The sequence below is a fragment of the Cyprinus carpio genome, chromosome A22, assembly GCF_018340385.1.
Source record: "Cyprinus carpio isolate SPL01 chromosome A22, ASM1834038v1, whole genome shotgun sequence".
In the NCBI taxonomy this organism is placed as follows: Eukaryota; Metazoa; Chordata; class Actinopteri; order Cypriniformes; family Cyprinidae; genus Cyprinus; species Cyprinus carpio.
In genome coordinates this window covers 1,517,637-1,537,951 of record NC_056593.1, presented here as the reverse complement: position 1 = coordinate 1,537,951, position 20,315 = coordinate 1,517,637, and the positions used below count along the sequence as shown (strand labels likewise).

Genomic DNA, 20,315 nt, shown 5'->3' with positions numbered 1-20,315 from the left:
GGGGTAATGCTTCGACTTTTCACACAAACTGCATAACAAGGCAGTTTGGTTTTTAGCTACAGTCATATATTTTTGATAGTTTTTCCTCAGGATTTTTAAAATCCTAGTGCACAAGGAGTCTTTAAACACATTTAAAATTTACATTAAACGTCTTATAAATTTGTGAATGTATTCAGTGTGGTGTGTACAAAAAAAACAAAAAAAAGAATCACCTTATAATCATTTTATTATTTTCTATTTTAACTATTTTAAGGAAATGCAGTGTGTAACTTTTTATTTTAATGGGGTTATCATTATCTACATGTTTACTTTTTAGGGTTCTTTTGAAGGTTCTTTAAGAACGAATCATTTGATATAGCGTATTAAGGGTCAATTGGGGCACATAGATTTGTCAAATTTAAGTGAAATTGAGTTCAAGTAAAGTTGTATTTGTGTACATTTGTTACTTGGCCTCTGAGCTAATAAAATCTACCTTTTTGTTTAGTAAACTTCATGTGACGTGAATGGAAAACCGTTTTCTTTGCCAAACACCTGCACATCTGTGAATTTTAAATGGAGCTTCTTTTAGTTACGAACACTGTTTTCATGAGGAAAGTCATTTCCTTGTTCTTTCAGGTTTTATTAGACAGGGCTGTGACTTATGTAACCGATACAATGTGCTATGGTATATTAATACGAAATCTGTCATTGTAATAATCTACTGTAAAGTAAAAGTTGCTATTTGAACTACCATCAAAAGATAGAAATGTGAGTTTAAGGCTGTAAAAATTGAGCCATAAATTGTGAACTATGAATCCGATTTGTTATGGGATAAATTGTACGAAGGCTTTCGAAGGCCTACGCGAAGAGGGCGCATACCAAAAGTGTCTCATTAATTGTGGTGATCTATTTTACTTTGATTTGTCTTTTTTTGTATGCAATATCCAATAAATGTTTTACATATTAAGTTGTGCCATTGTCTGTTCTAAGAAGCAAACTCTGAATGACTAAACAATTAACAATTCTGCTGGATTATTTTGTAATTGGAGGTTGGTAGATTAATGCAATGAAACACTTGGCTTTGGTTTTAACATGGTTCAAGCAGTTTAATGTGCCAAACAACACGCATCACAGTAAAATTTACATCCTTACATGGATTAATAGATGATAGGAACAGCAGGTAAGATTTCAAATTAGTGTTTACAGGTGGCTTGCATTTTTATTTTTATAATATGGAGCGACAGATATAGATGGAAATAGTTTCTTGCTCGTATGTGGCACAATCAACATGAATTATTAATGTGTGTATTGTATTGACATGCAAGAATCTTGCGAATGGTTCAAGACTTGTTTATTTGAAATGTACAGATACACCAAAAACACTCGTAGTTAAAATAAGGCATTGCACTATTATGCCATGCCAGTATGTTGTGCATCACAGTTTACCCACAAGCCATCACCACTAGAGTGTGCCACACTCCTAAAGTAAATGTCTTCCAATGTTTGATTTCTCAATTGATGACAGATGCAATATCTCTGGCTGTCTTTCTTTCCGTGTTCACTCTGTGACCTCTATGTGTTAGGGGCTGTTTTCAGCAACGCCTCTGAAAACCGTAATATTATTACGTTCTTCACACAGCCAGCGCTAGAAAAGAGATCAGCAGCTTAAGTGTTCCAGAAGAAAAATGGCTTTCAGTGCAGAGCGTGGTGTGTTTGTACCAGACCGCCCACGCACGCCTCAATTTCTGCTCTTCCCACTGTCTCTCAGTCATTAGTGTGGTGCAGTGGGAACCCGGCCGTCTAGACCTTTCCGTTGTGCCTGCAGTGAGGAAGGGTCGCTCGTTCTCGCTCCATGTCTTTCATTCTCTCTCTCTCTTCCTCCCACTCACCCCCAATCACACAAACGCTGGCCGTGGCACCTACACTCCCACTATTTCAACACCCACACCGCTCGCTGATGAGCCAGAGTGTGTTAAGTACTCCGCGTTGGACATGTACCAAGCGACTCTGGCACTTAAAAGCAACGGAAAGTGCATACCATTCGTACTTAGATGCCCAGAATTTACTATACACTCTTAAAAATAAATATTCCAAGAGGGGTTTTCGCAGTGATGCCATAGAACGGGTTTCCTGAGAGCTACCTTCCTGCTCCAACACACCCAAGTAACCCTGAAGACCTTGACCCTAGCTCTCCAGGAGCAGGATTGGTGACCCCTGCCATTGAAGAACCATTTTGGGTTCCCCCAAAGAACCTTTCAGTGAACAGTTCTTAAAAGAACCAGATTTTTATTAGCGTGAAGAACAATTTAATAATCTAAAGCAGGGATGCACAATACTTACCTGCAGAGTTCAGTTCCAGTCCTGCTCCAACACATCAGTCTGTAATCATCAAGTGCTCCTAAAGATCTTAGGTCTTGTCCACACTAATATGTTTTTGTTTGAAAACACATTTGTCTCCGTTTTGGCCTTTCGTCCAAATTGATGCTGCACTTTTGTCAAAGAAAACAGCTTGTTTAGTCATGTGACGCATATTGTACCAAAAGATATTTGACCTTGGACCACAAAACAGTCATAAGTGTCAATTTTTTTAAATTGAGATTTTTACATCATCAGTACGAATAAATCAGCTTTCCATTGAGGTATGGTTTGTTAGGATAGGACAATATTTGGCTCAGATACAACTATTTGAAAATCTGGAATCAAAATATTGAGAAAATCGCCTTTAAATTTGTCCAAATTAAGTTATAAGCAATGCATATTACTAATGATAATACATTTTTGGTATGTTTATGGTAGGAAATTAAAAAAATATCTTCATGAAACATGATCTTTACTTAATATCCCAATGTTTTTTGGCATAAAAGAAAAATCGATAATTTTGACCCATACAAGGTTTTTTTTTTTTTGCTACTTATGACTGCTTTTGTGCTCCAGGGTCTCATATCTGTTCTCATATCAGGTATTGTGCCTGTTATGTGCTACTTTCACAGAGTTTCTCAAGATATGTTACTTTGTACACTCTTAATCTTACAGTCCTGCAATATGGCAGAAAGTTTACTCACAGTTGCCGTCCTGCGGCAAAACATTGCGTTTTAGACCAAACATATATTAGTGAGTGAGTGCGACCTGGACGCACTTTATTTTCATGAATAAAATGATCCAGCCAGAAGAATTGTGTTAAAACGTATCACTGTTCCGTCATCTCAGTGAGCTTTTTATGAGGTTTCACACGTGCAATAAGGCGAATTGAACATTATCCGACACTTTAGAAAACACTTGTGGACAGAGAGAGTTTTGAAACGAAAACGCCATTTTCAAATGTGTCCAGATTATAGACGTAGCCTTAATGAGCTGTCAGTTGTGTTTGATCAGGGTTGCAATTGAACTTTGCAGAAATGCAGATCTCAAGGAACAGGATTAGGCAGCACTGATCTAAAGCAGTGGTTCCCAACCACGTTCTTGAAGCCCCACCCAAAAATGCTGCACACTACAATAAAATACAATGCATTATACAGAGATGCAAAGAAAATACCACGTAAACGTTTCTAAAGATAGTCAAAAATGCAAAAGTTGCATTTGGTAAATACCTGTGTAAACCTTAAACGTTTCTAAACGATATGTTTTAAGTCAGTAATTATTTCAAAAGGGGACCGAATCCAACAAAGAGTTCCTACTGTTGAGGTATCCATCATTTAATATCTCCCACGATTTTGATTTCACAATTTTTTTTTTAACAAAACTGAGACATTATACATTCATATAACTTTTCTTTGTGAATCCTACTAAATAGAAATTTTAAAACAATTTCCCTAATTTGAATCCAAACATAATCTAAACAAATTTTAATACAATCTCGCGACCAACCCTCACATCACCGTTCGATATTTGAAGCAAAAACAGCTCGCGGTTTTGATCGTTACATAAAACATCCCTGTGAAGCTTGTGGTGCAGATGCACTCTCTGCCAGCAGGTGGTGGCGCTTATGAACAGCAACAATACAGCGTCCAAACGCAGACTCTGTAGTCCTATGCATTATGTAGCATCCTACACTAAAGTCAAAAGAGAGTTCATATTTCCTACTTCAGCGATTCAATAGAAGACCCCAAAGACCCAAAAAATAACTACCAATAAACAACCATAATAAGTAAGTAAGTAAAACATAACTGTTCTGTTCCATGGATATTAAGTTCCTACCAATAAAGAACCTTTATTTTTAAGAGTGTAAGTCAAACTTAGTACTATGTGGTGTTGCAGGGGTTAATCCATAGTGGCACTGTGCTTGTTTTAGTTGTGAGTGCACATCCAAAGTCCAATTACTTGTTAATGCCACCTGAAGCGAAAGAACATCACAGCCTTTTTGTCGACTGCCAGTGTCTTCCTGCAAATTGCACTGAAAGTCCAGCTGAATGCTATTGTGTTGTGTCTTTGTCACATTACTACAAATGTCCAGTTTGAACGCCCACCCACCAACTGACAGCACCCCCACTGCGAGTGAGAATGGGGCGTCTTTCACCTGCTGTTTACCAACAAAACAACACAGCGATACACAATCCCATTCATCATTTTGCCCTCTCCCATTTCACCCAGTGCTCTCTAACCTTCAGTGCTATTAACAAGTTACTGTTAATTATGTCTTTCCTCAATAAAGGTCACCTAATAAGTATTTTTCACACACTCATACCATTTTTTTTATGCAGTTGGCTTTTAAATATCCTGAGAAGAGCTTTGCACTACCAAATGCCTCTCATAGATTGCATTTTTGGTCCCAAAGGTCCAATTTCAGGCTATCTCTTAAAACCAATTTCTTCTAAATCTAAATATGAACTTCAAATTGGCATCCGATCATCTCAGAAAAGAGGATTGGGAATTAATTTAGGACCATGAATCAAAATGCATTGGTTATTCAACCATTTGGACAGTATCCAGCCAAGGCCATTTTAAAATTCACTGCAGCAGCACGGTGCTAAAAATAACTGGACTCCAGAGCATGGGGCGAATCGTGCCATTGTCACTGTGGACAGTTCTCCTGTTGAGAAAGTTCACCGTGTACACACAACATAACAGTATGCTAACCTTTTTCAACTGCTATCACAACATCCAGATGCATGTCCTTGGAAATTGCTGCTGTGCTAAGAACTCTTAAATGAATCCACATAACCTAGGTTCATATTTCCTTCATTTCCCTTGTATTCTCTGGCATGGCACTTAACCACGTTCCGCTCCAGTGCACATTAAATCCAACCTCGTCCCCTGTTAAGACAAGAAGTCTTCACCTTGTAGGCAGGAGTCAAGCCACAAGCTTTTCAACCTTGAGAGAGAAGAACTCTCTAGACTGAATCTGTGTGACAGTGAAAGTTATATATGTGAGAGTTTATATCAGGCCAAGCCAAGCCAAGTCAGACAGGCTTCAAGTCTTAATGATGAAGTAAACGAACTTTGATTTTAGTTTGACACGTTTTGCAGCAACATCCTAAAAGCAGTTCACAACTATTTCTAGCTATTTTTATAAAACATGTTCGGATAGCACACTTTTTCCATGCATACATACATAAGAGTTTATAGTGTAGTCTTATTTTTTCACTTGTTTTGGTCTTTTAAAAGTCTAAATACGTACGGACCCAGAGGACATTAATGTGAAGATAAACCTGAAAATAATGCATAAATAATGACTGTTTTCAGACAGTGCTCCCCTTGTTTATTATTGGTTGGACAAGCACATTCTCTTCCCCAAACATTGATGCAAAAGAGCAGTGGTTTGATAGAGCCACACTTCAGAGGATATCCACCTACAAAAGGCTTACTTATAGCTGTCTCTGCATATTAAGATTACAAGAGAGAGTATTTTGACACTAAAAGTTGCATTAGCTTTAAGCTTACACACACACACACAAACAAAATAAAAATAAAATGTCAATGCTGAAAAATGAAAGGGAACTTAGATGTTCTGATTTGATCAAAGGTGGTACTTCGCCTCAAAGGATTGACAAGCATTGATTCACAACAGCTAAAACATTCCTACCTTTCAACACGATTAACCTTCAGCTAATAGAGAACAAAAGAGTCCTGGAACAAATTAACTGTCCATCTGTCTAAAGAAAGTCTGTTTCTTTCTTTCTTATTTGTTGCAGCAGAGTGTGTGTGGGAGGGTGGCTGGATTTGTAGACGATCTGGTGCGTTTGTAAAGGGGTCTGGATAACTTACCATCATTCATAAGCATAAATAAAAGTATAAATAATCGTAAGCAGTCATTTAATAGATGTCTTTATCCACAGCATACTAATCATTGTTACAGTCCCATGGGACAAACAAGAATTCTGACTTTTACTTACCTTTATGTCATTCCATATCTTTTGTGCTAGAGTACAGTACATCCAAAATACAATATCAGTGCACTGCCATAAAGCTGTAGTATGGCTTCAGAAGACTGAGAATATAGTGTAAGGAGCATTTTTGGAGCTTAACTTAAACATTTCTCTCAATGGGGAATATGGCTATGCATTGGCAACAACACTCCTTGAATGGGTTTTTCAGGGGATGAAATTGAAAAATGTGGACTTGCAAGAATCAATTGCCCACCATGAATCTAATCAAACTTGCATTTTACCACAGAAAGCACAGCAAACGCTGCATGACAGAAGAAATCAAACTGGCACCATACTAATACTCATGTCTGCTCGGGAGCTTTAATGCAAGATAAAAAACAATCATGGTCAAAAAACATATTAATCTTGGCAAAATACAATGCATAAAGTAATGATATGAACATGATGACACATTAAGCACAGCAGGTTGCTATGCAGGACAGCTTCTCCCTAAATAGGCGCAAACTGTGTCCTTTACCCCCAAACATTGAGGCAAAAGAGCAGTACCCCTGAAACATAAATTTAAATAGGCGCAAACTGTGTCCTTTACTGTCTTATCATGCCTTTGACTTTATCATCTGTTAGCCTTAATGACTGCTGTGGTGCCTGCTGTGCCGGAAGGTGAACAATGGGGTGAACCCCTGTGACATTCACTGCAAAGGTCTCACAAAATCTGGGTCATAATCCCAGAGCCATTGGTGCTTCTGGTAATTAGGTGTTTAGGTGAGATTGTAGAAGAATTTAAACGCGCTTCACAGCAGCCTACATCATCTTCTTCTTGTTGCTTAATGGCGGATTGCAGACTTATAAGTGCATTACCGCCACCTATCTCTCAAATGGACCATTGTCTATCTACAGTCTCAATTAGGAATGGTCCATTTGAGAGATAGGTGGCGGTAATGCATTTATAAGTCTGCAATCCGCCATTAAGCAAGAAGAAGAAGATGATGCCTCACGCACTTGCTGCTGGGAAGCGCATTCACAAGAGTTCTAACAGTTCGGACATTGCGTGAATCAAAGGTTAAAAAAAAACGATATAAATACTGTTCAGTTTCTTGCACAGACCGATCGTTTTGTGTCTTTATGCATCAATGTATCGTCACCAGCTGCAGGGTTTAATTTGGATTTGTCTGTGAATGTTTTTTCACTCTCATAGATTTTGTTACCATTGCCATGCATTATACGGCTGAGAGACTGCAACGACTGAAGTTAAAAATCATAATTTGTGTTCTACTGAAGAAACAAATTCACCTACATTTTGGATGCTCTGGGGGTAAGCAGATAAACATCAAATTTTAATTTTTGGGTGAACTATTTCTTTAATGATTAAAATTACATTTTACCACAGTAAAGACAGCAAATCATGGTCAAAAACGTTTTAACCTTGATAAAATCCAATGCATGATCAAGTACATCCAACCACCAAACTAGAGACGGGTTAATTTTAACTTATCTGCTTCTCTCTGGTGACTGTTTTGCTGGGATTAGCATTTGCCAGAACTAGCATAGCCAACAAAACTACCAATGCTCATTGAGTTTTATCAGAAAGACCATGCTGGTAGATATGTTTTAGCAGCCAAGTTTTACAGGTGATTAACATGGTTGATCCAGTTGTTAAAACACCAAACTATCATAAGCCAACCTAAACCCCAAAGGAATGGTGGTCTGAGCTGGTCTTTCTGTGGGGTAAATTACCTTCTTATAGTTGTAAGCCCCTAATCAAACTTGTCCCCAACATTGCATGTAAGGTTAAACCCTTAAACTTGGTTCTTGCTAACAGCTTGAGTCAGTCAGACTTCCGCAATTCAGTGGAACATCTTCAAAGGAGTTTGGCCACAAATTTATTTCTCTGCATCTTATTCTATCAGCATAAATTCAGGACAGCCTCACATCCACACATTTATGTGGGAGGTTATCATCCGTAGGCAATGGGATGCTCAGAGGGAAGGTTCATGCTGATCTGATTCGATAGTGGCATGACTTGTTCCCAGCAGTTCCTTTTGATAGTTTTTGTAGAACTGTGTGCATATACACAATGCCTAATAATCTAAAACCAACATTCCCGCTCCCCAACTGTCATGACAATTTTCTGCTTTACTATTTGCTGCACAACTACAAAAGGAACATGCAAGAAAGATACATTAAACCAAATCTTTTCTTGAGCTATCACGAAGTCACTTCAAACACTGCTCTCTAAATGCTCGAGCCATTGATCATGTAAACAACCATGTCTGTGCCCTTGTTCACTTTACATAGACACCATATAGTGCTACAGCATCACCTGGTTAAGAGATTCTAGATTTTCAAATTCAAGGATCTGATGAGGATGCTTGTCATTGGGGTTTAATTAACTTGAGCTCCATACAGCATAAATGGAGTGCTCTCAAAGCCAACTGGAAAAAAAGCCATTTGCTAATTCACTGAAGCAAAAAGCAGACCAGAAGCGTAGCGACTGCTCCAGGGATATGATTTTTAGAGGTGTATGCAGAATAATACTGTGATTGCTAGATGTTTTGGGGCTTTTTAATTTAGACTATAATTATTGACCAATATGGTTGAATATCAAATGAAAGACCATCCTATTGTCTGTTCTGAGGGAAACAAAACCCTTGCCTTTGGACCTTGTTGAAGTTTTTCTAGAACCTTTGGGATATTATCCATGTTGCCCTCTGTGATATAAACAAATTCAGTAAAATTAATCTCAAAGAACTTGGGAGGCACACACTCGTAGCTAGAAATACGAAATTGGCCTCAGTTGGATAACTTGGTTAAATTAATAAAAAACATAATTTCTAAAGTCTCTTGACAACTTTGAAATTGAATGCACAGACTGAACGGTCCAAGATGAAAACTTGGCATGCACAAAACAAGAAAGTGTATTTTTGTGTTTTAGGATAAAACCCCACCAAAAAACACTGAAATTATTGATTTTTTTTTTTTTAAGTTATACAGTTATACTTGTAAAAAAGCCATTTTAATGATTTCATCATTGTTGACAATGACACTGTAACCATGAATCAAGAAAAAATCAAACAAAAACACAAATAATAAGAGATAATATGTCCCAAAATTAAAATTGTTTCATTACTTGCTCACTCTTATATCCTTCCAAAGCTGTGTGATGCTATTTCCTCCGTGAAACACAAAAAGAAGACATTGCAGAAAGTCCGGAGAGCTATTTTTTAATAAAAGGGATCAGGGCTGATCACTATAAATGACAAAAAAAGCACCATAAAAATGTCCACATGACACAGTTGCTACATTCTAATTCTTTCATATAAGAATTGATCGACATTTTCAAGATTTTCAGCTTATAGAAATGAGAATTAATGACTTGAGGAAAATAAGACGGACAATCTGCAAATATTTTCAAATGACAGAAATTTAATTTTCAATTGAATTATCAATTTAAAATGTGTTAATTTGATTACTGTAAACTATATCAATAACTTAATACACATTTCACAAAAATTCCACAAAATTTCCATTCAAAAACAGCCTTGTCCATAGCAGGTGATATATATTTTCAGAGTCTCTCTGTGAAGATCATGTATTTAATCGTAGAACACATTTGAGTCGTAATGCCGTCTCCCATAGATCACCTCTTCTCCGCTGAACCGTGTGAGTCAATGGAGTGGAATATACAACAGCCAATAAATAAAGCTGATATGGGTGAAACCGTCAACTGAATATGTTCACATGAACACATGCTGCATCACTTTTTTTATACCACATATGTCCCAAAACATGCAACTCACATTAGCTAACAAGAGTGAAACAACTCCGGTCCTTTGTTACTGCAAGACAAGAGATACAAATAACAACAGCACTGTTTATATCCATCAGTTAAAAGTCAATGGTTTATGCAGTTCCTCATGTCAGGCAGTTTCATCAAAGAAGAACAAAACATGCTACTCCATCAAGAAATGGCACGGATTTCCATTGTGGAATTTGCTTGGGTGGAAATGCTTCGCTTTCTTGCTTTGGTGCTTTTATTTCATTCTTCAGTATTCGGTGTGGAAGTGTTAAATCCCTTCTGTTGCCGTCAGATTGTCACTGGCAGGAAGGGCTTTCCTCGTGTGGTCGAACAGACTGACGCTTTGGGCACAAAATCTTGGCGAAGGCCCGGCGAAAGCTGCTATGGCAAAGTGGGTAGAGGAAAGGGTTGATGGCCGAGTTGAGCCAAAGGAGCCAAAAAGTGACTTCGTACCAATGATGTTCCACACAGCTACCGCTGCAGGCCGCCCGTATGATCATAAGGAGAGTGTACGGTGCCCAACACACCCCAAAAACACACACTATAACTGCCAAGGACTTGGCAATCTTCTTATCTCTCGAGAGACGCGCGTGTCCTCCGCTTCTGCAAGGGGCGCGTTGATTTGATGCTTCCTGCGCTCGTATAATGCGCGTCCTTACCCAACCGCTGAACAACCCTCGCTTTTTAATGGTGGTCTTCATTGTCAAAGACACGGAGTGGGTGCTGCTGGGATCGCCGCTGGACGACGGCGAAACCTCTTCGTCGTCTTCGATCGCGTCCGAAACGGCCGGCGGCCCGCTAGACGACACCTTGCGCGTTTTGACGAAGAAGACGGACGAGTTCTGTCCGTCTATGACCCTCCAGCCGTCCTCCTTCTCGGCCTCCACGTGCGCCAAGCGGCTCCGGTTCCGCCGCTGGATGTTGAGATAGATGCTGAAGTTGAAGAAGGCCACGGAGATGAACGGAGAGAAGAACTCGAAGGTAGACGCGGAGAGCAGGAAGTACCAGGTGCAGTAGAACTCGGCGAAACATTCGTCCTCCGGAACGATGCTTTCTCCAACCATCAGTTCCCAGAAGATGATGGCCGGTCCGTAGAGGAGGAATGCCAAAACCCACACCGCCAACATCTTGACCACTGCCAGACGAGTGACGCCCTGCTGGGCCCGGTACCTCACCTGTGGAATAAGACGAAAGATTAAAGTCAAACGGGAGAGAGATACAGAAAATAGTCATAAATTGGCATGGGAGTGATCCCTGGCAGCTATCACACTCAATAAAGTCTATGCACAGTGTGACTGCCTCTTCTTCTTCTTCGTGATTTATTCAATTCACAGCCTAGGATTCTGAGCACAGTGAGTAAAAAGAATAAATCTCTGTACTGCAGAACTGATCGGTTTTACTGTGGGCTAACGATTTGGACAAATTCGATTAATGTGGCTATTATAAGTTAATCAGTGTGTCTGATTAATCTGATGACATGAAATTACAATTCACATTTAATAAAAGATCGAGACGAGTGACTGAATCACTTTACAACATGAATACCGTTTTTCCTACCCTGTTCAAATTGCGTCTGTAGCAACAACTTCCTCTGGCTCTGTTTCAAAACCTAGCAATCTGTCTTTCTGTCTACAGCCTTCATAAAAAGAGAACGGGATTTACACAAGTAGTCCCAGATTTATAACCCTGTAAATCAGAAAAAATCACATTTTTGAAATGGAACAGTTCACAGAACCTTCAGACAAAATATCTGCATACATGTTTTTATTGAGTATCATATTTGATACATCAGGCTCATATAGTATAGAGAATATGGAGGAAAAAACTGTTACATTTTGTTCAGAGGCCCAAACTGAGCAAAACTATGCAATTTGGTGCAGATGCTGATAGATGAAATTCTGAGAGCTTGTAATGTATATCAGTGATCTTTATAGCAGTATAGCAGATATTTACATAAAATTAAAATATCACTCGTCATAATATATCTTAGTAGGATGATATTTAACCCTTGTGCATCAATTTAAAAAAGTTACATAGGTCTATAGTGGACAAAAATGTAAAAAAAAAAAACTGGTTTGCCAGTACAGAGTTAAGTTTGGTCTTGTTTTAAAGAAGACCCATGGCAGATTATTGTTGATGTAAAAAAGTTAAAAAATTGAAACCAAAAAAAAGTTATAGAGGTTGAACTCTATACCTGCTAGAAAATCAAAGCCATAAATCTAAACAAGTTGTGTTCCAAATTTGAGGTTGATATCTCAAAAAAATTAGCTTTCAGTAAGATTTTGTTTGGGCGCAGTACCAAATTTTCCTCATTGGATGCCAGCAAAACTGTGGTGCACACAGTGGTTGGATTTGTGATTTGCATTAAAGTTTTTCTCTCTCAAATTTTACAAGAAAACACCATTTTTTAATGACACAAATACAAACCACACACCCACACAATTATAGCTGCATTATTTATCCAATTGGCTTTAAAATATGCAGAAGCAGAAAACAGGAATTAAGCGAGTATTTGCTTTATAGGCCAAACCTGAAAAAAATGGCACCATCTGGTAAAAAATAGTAAAACATTATATTTTAAAGCCTTGCCAACAGAATGAAAGCCTACTTACAAAAATTGCATCATTTTACAGTTAAATGGCACTGCGATTAAAAATAGCAGTTTTAATGGGTTTCAATGGAGACATTTTTGTCCTTAAGGTCCTGAGAGGAACAATTTTGTGTACCAAGTGCAAAACAGATTTATTAAAGGAAATGGAAGAAAAATACCCAAAAAAACAAAAAAAATACACAAAATTTAAAAAATTTAAAAAAACACAAACAAAACAATTAATATAATAAAAAAAATAAAAAGGACAAAATTGTCCAAAAGGTCACACAAGGGTTAAGTGCTGATCAAAACTTTTAATGCAATTCAAAACAATGATGATTGAGAGATGGACAAATAAACATTCCTCAAAACCTGATTTATCTAAAAAATGATGTCTGGATAATCAACGTGAAGCTGCTTCAGTCCAGTAAATGTTCATCTTAAATTATATCACTAACAATATCAAAGTTATTTTTACATTTACTTTATAAAAATCAGTGAAGATTTCACAGCAAGAAGCACTAGCTAAAAGTCAACGTTTGCACAATTATACCAAATGACCTTTTACTTGCTAAAAGGGTTTGAAATATCAATTAAGTTTTCCAAAGTTTCGATCATGTTGGTAATTTAGAGGCCTTTGAAATTAACTGTAAATCTTCTGAAATACAGCAGTGTATAATTGACAAGCATAATTGTCTCCGCTGACGGACAGTGCGACAATAAGACTGTCTTCGCCATCACACCTCGCTCTCTAAAGCCCCAAAACACTTTTCATTTCAGTAATTTAAAAATGACAATTGGAAAGATGACAACCAGAGAAAGCAATCATCTATTCTAGCCCTCAAGGGTGTTTTCTTGTTGTGAACTAATGCCATTTCAGATCTGATACTACAGCAAATAACAGTCTTTAGGGAGCGAGGAACATGACGGTAACAGTGCCTAAAGAAAAACATCACAGCGTTTCACACCTTCTGACACACTTGAACTGGATTCTGGGGAACTGGAGCTAGTTAATAAGTTTTGTTGACATGATGCACATTTCAGTTCCAGATTATATTTCACCCCCAAATCAACAGAATAAGTGCAAGAAAAAACAATAACACCCAAGTTAGAGCCTTCAAGAAATTATGATAACACTTTAGTTAGAGCCTTTATGTATAATTCATTATAGACATATGTATAATGTGCATTAAAATGCATTATATTTTTTCATGCTGAAATGCACAGTAATATTTGAAATTGGTTTTAATGATATATACTTTCTAAAAGTGTATTATAATGTGTTGTAAATGTGGTTACAGTTATTCATGAGGACATACAATATATTAAAAGGTGCGTCACAAGCCATATTTGATGCATTAAAAATACTTTTATAATGCATTATAAATAAAAGCTTTAAGTAAAGTGGTACCACAATTATATTTTGCCTACTTCAGATTCAAATAATCAATTAGATGTTGTTTAAACACATTTCCCACTAGTTATCATCGTCTGACTGTGTATTATTGTAATACTTTTACTGTAATACAGTACATACTTCCATAATGTATAAATACTTTATATTTAAATATTAATAATAAAAAAAAATCACATTACAGTAAAGAGAATACGTTTTTTTGTCAACAACAAAAAAAAAACACAAAAAAAAAACACCACAAAAGATCTATAAGAAAAATATATTCAAAAAATACAAAAATTTAATAAATAATAATCCATGAAGCCACGTAATAAACTGCTGAGATGTCATTGCATAATCTATTAAAAGTTACGCTTCAGATATTCAATCACAAGCAGCTAAATTACTTTTGAACACATCTGCAGACTCTCGTAAATTTGATATTGGAGCACATAATGTTTCTTGATACTATATTCTCAGCAGGAAATCAATATTTGCGTTTCATAATTTGCTCAAATGCTGTTCTGGAACGTCAAAAGGCGCTTGAAATAAGAGCTGAGAAATGGGCTTCAACGACGTCATTTATTGCTCACCGCATTCGTTTTTCACAGTAGGGCATCGTTGCCATGTTTTCTGAGCTTATTTTGCTCAACGGTTTCGGTGAATGTGAGGAGAGGTTATTTAAGGACCTCAAGAACCCAAATTCAGCATCGTTTCGCTGTTTGCAATGGAGATAAATGCACACACTGAATGGAAAAAAATACTGAACTTCCTTCCCCTTCCTTCCTTTTATGATTGCACCAGAAGAGCTGGTGTGCAGCCATGTGGTTTTTAAAGCTGACAGCCACTTCAGATCCAGCTACTTTAAAACTGTACAAGCAACTCGTGATTTAAAGTAATTAATCGATGGGCAGCTACTGCTTAAAAACCACAAACAAAAAGACAACTACATGAAAGCAATTCAAGTCCCTGGTATTTTTACAATATATATATCTTTCAGATGATAAAATGTAATCAGAGCAGTATTTATCTGGCTCAAAAACGAGAGAATTGAATGATTTAATCTCGATTAGAGTAACAGCATTAAACTTGGACAGATAAATGTACACTTAGATCCAAACGAAGCGATACACTATAACAACTTGCCAATGCTATATATGAGAGAGACAGAAGCACATAATAGCTGTCTGTAGTGTGCCATTCATAAACCTGAAATCAGTCAAGCGACTAGAACGACTAGAGACGGAAACTTAAAAAACACTTACGCAACAATACAGTGGTGCAGTGCAATACAAGACCAAAAAGAACTTCCTGTTCTTTTTACATTTGTTAGAAAAAGCCCCATCTTCTAATGAGCTGCCTTAGTGTTTTAAGGCATTGTACGTGCACTTCTTATGCAAAAGCTGTTCTAAAAGGCAAGAAGCATAATTATTCCAGCAGCAAACATTCCACAAAAGATTCTTTAGATTGATAAATTGTTCTTTGCTCTACAAAAAAAAAAAAAATGTTCTTTTAAGAACTGTTCACTGAAATGTTCTTTGGAGAACCTAAAGTGGGTCTTCTATGGCATTGCTGTGAAAACCTCCCTCTATTCTTTGAAGAGTATATATATTGTAAAACATTCCGAATTGGTCATTTATGAGGTACACTTCAGCTTGGATGTAGAAAGCAAGGCAGCTCAATTGGTTTTGGAGCAAAGCCCAAGTTTGGATTTTTAATAGCCCACTGTCTTAAGGTTGAAGTATGAATATAAATGGATGATGCTGTCCATGACTAACATAGCGCATATTTGCAGTTAATTGCACTGAAAAATTCATGACCATAGAGCAGTTGAACGCTGGATCCACAGCGGATGTGGGCTTCATCCGTCTGGTGGGCCGCTCTTATCTAAGATCTGTCACTGGGGCAGCAAGTCATTCGCTTATTATTCATCTGATTGCAATAACACTGTTTTCAGCGTCTTGTGGGTTTTGTGAACAACTCATTTGTTTCAGACAAAGGGAAACTTGCAGTGCATCATCTGAGGCACCAAGCGAAAACTTTGCATGTGTTTGTGCGAGACAACAATTGGAATATTTTATAAAAAAAAAAAAAAAAAAATTAATATTGCAATTACTTAGAAGTTTTGCTTTGTGTCTCAAATGATGCACTGCAAATTTCTCTTGGAAACAAATGAGATGTTTACAAAACAAAACAGTATTTTTGACATTTAAAAAAAATGGGACAAGACTGCGTTGAGAAAACAAACCCAATATGGTGGACGAAACAAGAAAAATGTCAACCTTTAATACATTTAATGCAATACTGAAGACTCCTGATAAAAATAGTTCAATCTAATCTAAAGTCTGGAGCTCGACAACCCGGCAGATCCCCATTCACTTTCAATTTCTGGAAAGCAGTAGCCAGTGCAGTAACCTTTTTCCTTTATGCTCCACTGAAAAAATAACATGCAGGTTTGCACTGACATTTACTGACTATTACTTTTTGTAGGCTAATTGGATGTTGATACTTACAGCTCGGGTAACGGACAGGAAGCGATCGTAGCTGATTAAGACGATATTGAAGACAGAAGCCGTGCACAATAAGTAGTCCATCACAAGCCACAGCTTGCAGAGTCCACGGCCAAGCATCCACCTCCCCGTCAAGATATAGGGCATATAGACCGGGATGCAAAAAGCTCCTGGAAAGACACACAACCACATTTTACTGTATTATACAGACCTTGACTGGTATAATAAGGCTTGTGTCAATGGACACACACTTCTCCAGGTCAGCATATAATAGGCCCTTCAGAGCACAAAATCAAAGGATCATGTCACGAAGGAGTCGCTTCACAATGTGACCGATAAACCTGAGCCATTATCAGCTGGACTGCTTTCTGAGCTCTCTACCTCCTTCTCTTGCTTTTCTGCACCTAGAAGCATCAAGAGAAAGCTTTTTCACAAAGGCGTACAAAACAGCAATCTCATCACTGCCTAATCTTTGAAGGACGCTGAGATTTCTCATCATCGCACTGTCAAATACACAGCCATGGCTCTATTATCTAGAGCTTTTGAGCTGGTTGGCATTTGAGAAGAAAAAGCAGCGCTCCTTTGGGCTCTTTATCTAAACTACAAGGGCACGTTTTCAGGTAGAGCGGCACCGCCTCTCTTTTTTCAAAGAACCTGTGAAAGCCACGAGCACTACGTCGGCTGAGCACTAATGCCTGTGAGCCGCAAATAAACACTCAAGCAGGCAGAGAGGGTTTGGTGAATAGACAGAGAGACCACGATAGGATGTCATCTCTTAATGCACTCTTAATCCAAGGCGATAATTTATGGTGCCTGTGGACCACTGAGCAGCAAACAACTAAAGGTCTCTGTCTCAGTACTGCAGATGGAAAAAACAATGTCTCAGGGAAACTAGACACATATATATATAAATAGTTCAGTCTGGAGCTTGACAACCTGGATCCCCATTCACTTCCAGTTTCTGGAAATTATAAAAATGGTTCACTGGGAAATTTGGATGTAATCATTGTAGGGTTAAATTGCCCAATACAATAGTGTTATAATGCACAAAATACAATTTAATAACAGCAAATAGGACAAACACTTATTTCACACAATATCTACAAAAAAACAAAAAAAAAAAAAAATGGACCAACAAACCAAATAACCAAAAAACAAACAAAATGAATCATATATAATAGAATAAGTTTGCATGACCGTTTCTGTGGATTTGAGAGGTTTGGCCTACTGGTTTTGTGTTTCTTGCAGGAAATAAACTTTTGCTGTTGTTGTTGTTGTTGTTGCTGTTGTTGTTGTTGGGAGTGGTCTAATCACGCTCCTGGTTTTCAAGATGAGGTCAAAGCAGACAAAACCGGAGAAATGTGGTTTACTTAATCATTCCCCCCGAATCCATTTCCTGCAAAGCAATAATGTGATAGCGACCGCAAGCCATCCGTAATCGAGATCATGAACAGACATAAGCTCTTAAAGTAAGCACAGCTACGATAATTTATGTTCAACAATTGACAACTAATGCACAAAAACCAGACCGATATATTGGCCGTTGTTGATCATTTTTGAGATTATCAACATTGAACAATATATGGATAATATAAATGTTATTTTACGTACATTTTGGGTATATATTATGCACAATCAATACAAAAATGCATTGCATATTTGATTTGCTGTTATTAAATTGCATTATGTATGTACACACCAGCCACACTGCAATCGCTCCGTTGCATATCCAATACATCTGTTTGATCGATCTGGCATTTCTCATCAGCTATACTTACGTGTTTTATCAAGTAAGGTGTAGCCTAATCTATCAAACTTTTCTTTGCACTGACTCTCATTTGGGTGTCTATCAGAGCCAATATTCCCACTGATCTCATCAGATGGGATTTACAGTATGCTTTGATCCTATAGATTAGATCAAATGGGTTCCCAATGCTCATACTCAAGTGATTTAATATTTTATATGCACATGCACAATTGCAATGCAATACACAAAAACATACGAAGCATGAGTAGGAGTTTAATAAAATGCACGTTTATACCTACCAACAAGGAAGTCGGATATAGCCAAATTAAGGAAGAAGTAATTGCATTGATTTCTGAGGCTCTTATCCACGACGAAGGCCAGAATAACCAGCGCGTTCCCGACCACCACCACGACCACCAGAATTATCATGAGGATCGCCAGAATGACCATCGTGTACCCGGGGAACGGAGCCCCATCCGAGCTGACGGTCGTGCTGTTGGCGCTAGAAGAATTGAAGCAGGTAACCATTGTCAGATCGAGGACATTTGGAGAACCAGCAACAGGTGTGAAGTCATCATGTGAACCTTTCCTCGCTGACGATGATGACAGGAGAGGTTTCGTCCCTTTAGGGTTGCGTTAACTTCAGCGCGCGGCAGAATAAGCCTCCCACTGGAGTCTCCAGACGCCTGCGGAGCGCGCGCATCTTTGAAGCGTCCAGTGCGATAACTGAAACACATGACATGTAATGACTCCTTCCTGATGGGAACTCCACGAAGCTGTCAACTCCTCGCACTGAGACTGAGCGCAGAGTTTCCAACAGAATAGCGCGTTCCCGTCAGGCGCGCACGTCACCTGTTGCGCACTCGCGCCTTATCGTTAAAAACCGCTCTGTCCTTTGACAGAAACGAGATGTACGCGGTCCACTTTGCAACTTATCTTTATAAAGATCTGATTTTTGCGTACAGTGCAATAAACATATGAATGACCCATGCATTGAGAAGCAACATAAATTTACTTAAGAAACAAAGACATTATGACTTGATTCAGATAATCTGTCTCGAATAGTATTTTTGGTTGCACTGGCAAATTTTTAAAGCGTAAATCCAGTTTGTTTTATCATCTCGTTTTAACGTTTTCAAGAGAAAATAACAGACACTCATTAATATGTTTACAGTGCCAATGATAATTCAGTATTTTTCTAGTTCACCCCCCCCCACATTTTTTTTAATCATTAATTCGTCATTGAAATCTATTCGTCTTTCTTCCACATAACAGATGATATTTTGAAAATAAATAAATAAAGTAAAAGTGTCAAGTGTTGTTTGAACCCCAGCATTCTACAAATTAATCTGCAGAACACAAAAGAAAATAAAGTGAGTCACTCCTGTGTTCTAAAAGATCTAGTTTTTGTGTTATACTAGAATCCTATGAGTAAATCCCCATTCAGATTCTTCAGGACTGGCTTTGAGTGATGACAGAAATTCCAACAGAAATCCTGTTCACATTTTTGACTTGTGTATTTGTGCTCTTGTACTGTTCAGTGGTTTCAGAACCATGGACAGCAGCTACTGCCATCCCCTTGAGGCAAAGCTTGGGCTGGTTAATTTCTTCAAAGCATTCCTTCCCTACTCAGTGGCTGTGCCTCAGCTACATACATTACATACTATGCATGATTTCCCAATTAAATAGAGAGTAAATTCCAATGTTGAAAAAAAATGTAAATGGTAATGCCTCAATCAGCCGCGTACATGACGTTAAAGGCATGACAAATAAACATCATAATTGCACTTTTAAATTGCACACCATGTACAGTACGCCTCCTCTTCCTAAACACGCTCACAAATTCTGTGTTCAAGGTTTAAAAAAAATCTTAATTACACTCGCTGTCAGACATGTGGTCTTCTTTTCCTGCGTGAGTCATTTCCCTACTGACACAAAAGACCAACTTTAGCCCTGTGAGTGCTCTCTCAGCTG

General features: G+C 37.9%; 1 protein-coding gene across 1 annotated transcript; it reads right to left on the bottom strand.

Annotated features, from left to right (window-relative positions):
* Positions 1–9,561: 9,561 nt before the first annotated feature.
* Positions 9,562–19,129, bottom strand: LOC109066375 (histamine H3 receptor-like). Its single transcript, XM_019083403.2, has 3 exons — positions 18,641–19,129; positions 16,598–16,764; positions 9,562–11,273 (listed from the first exon to the last, which is right to left on the bottom strand). The coding sequence occupies exons 1-3, from the start codon at positions 18,867–18,869 to the stop codon at positions 10,395–10,397; spliced, it is 1,275 nt and encodes a 424-aa protein (XP_018938948.2). The 5' UTR covers positions 18,870–19,129; the 3' UTR covers positions 9,562–10,394.
* Between the last annotated feature and the right edge of the window lie 1,186 nt (positions 19,130–20,315).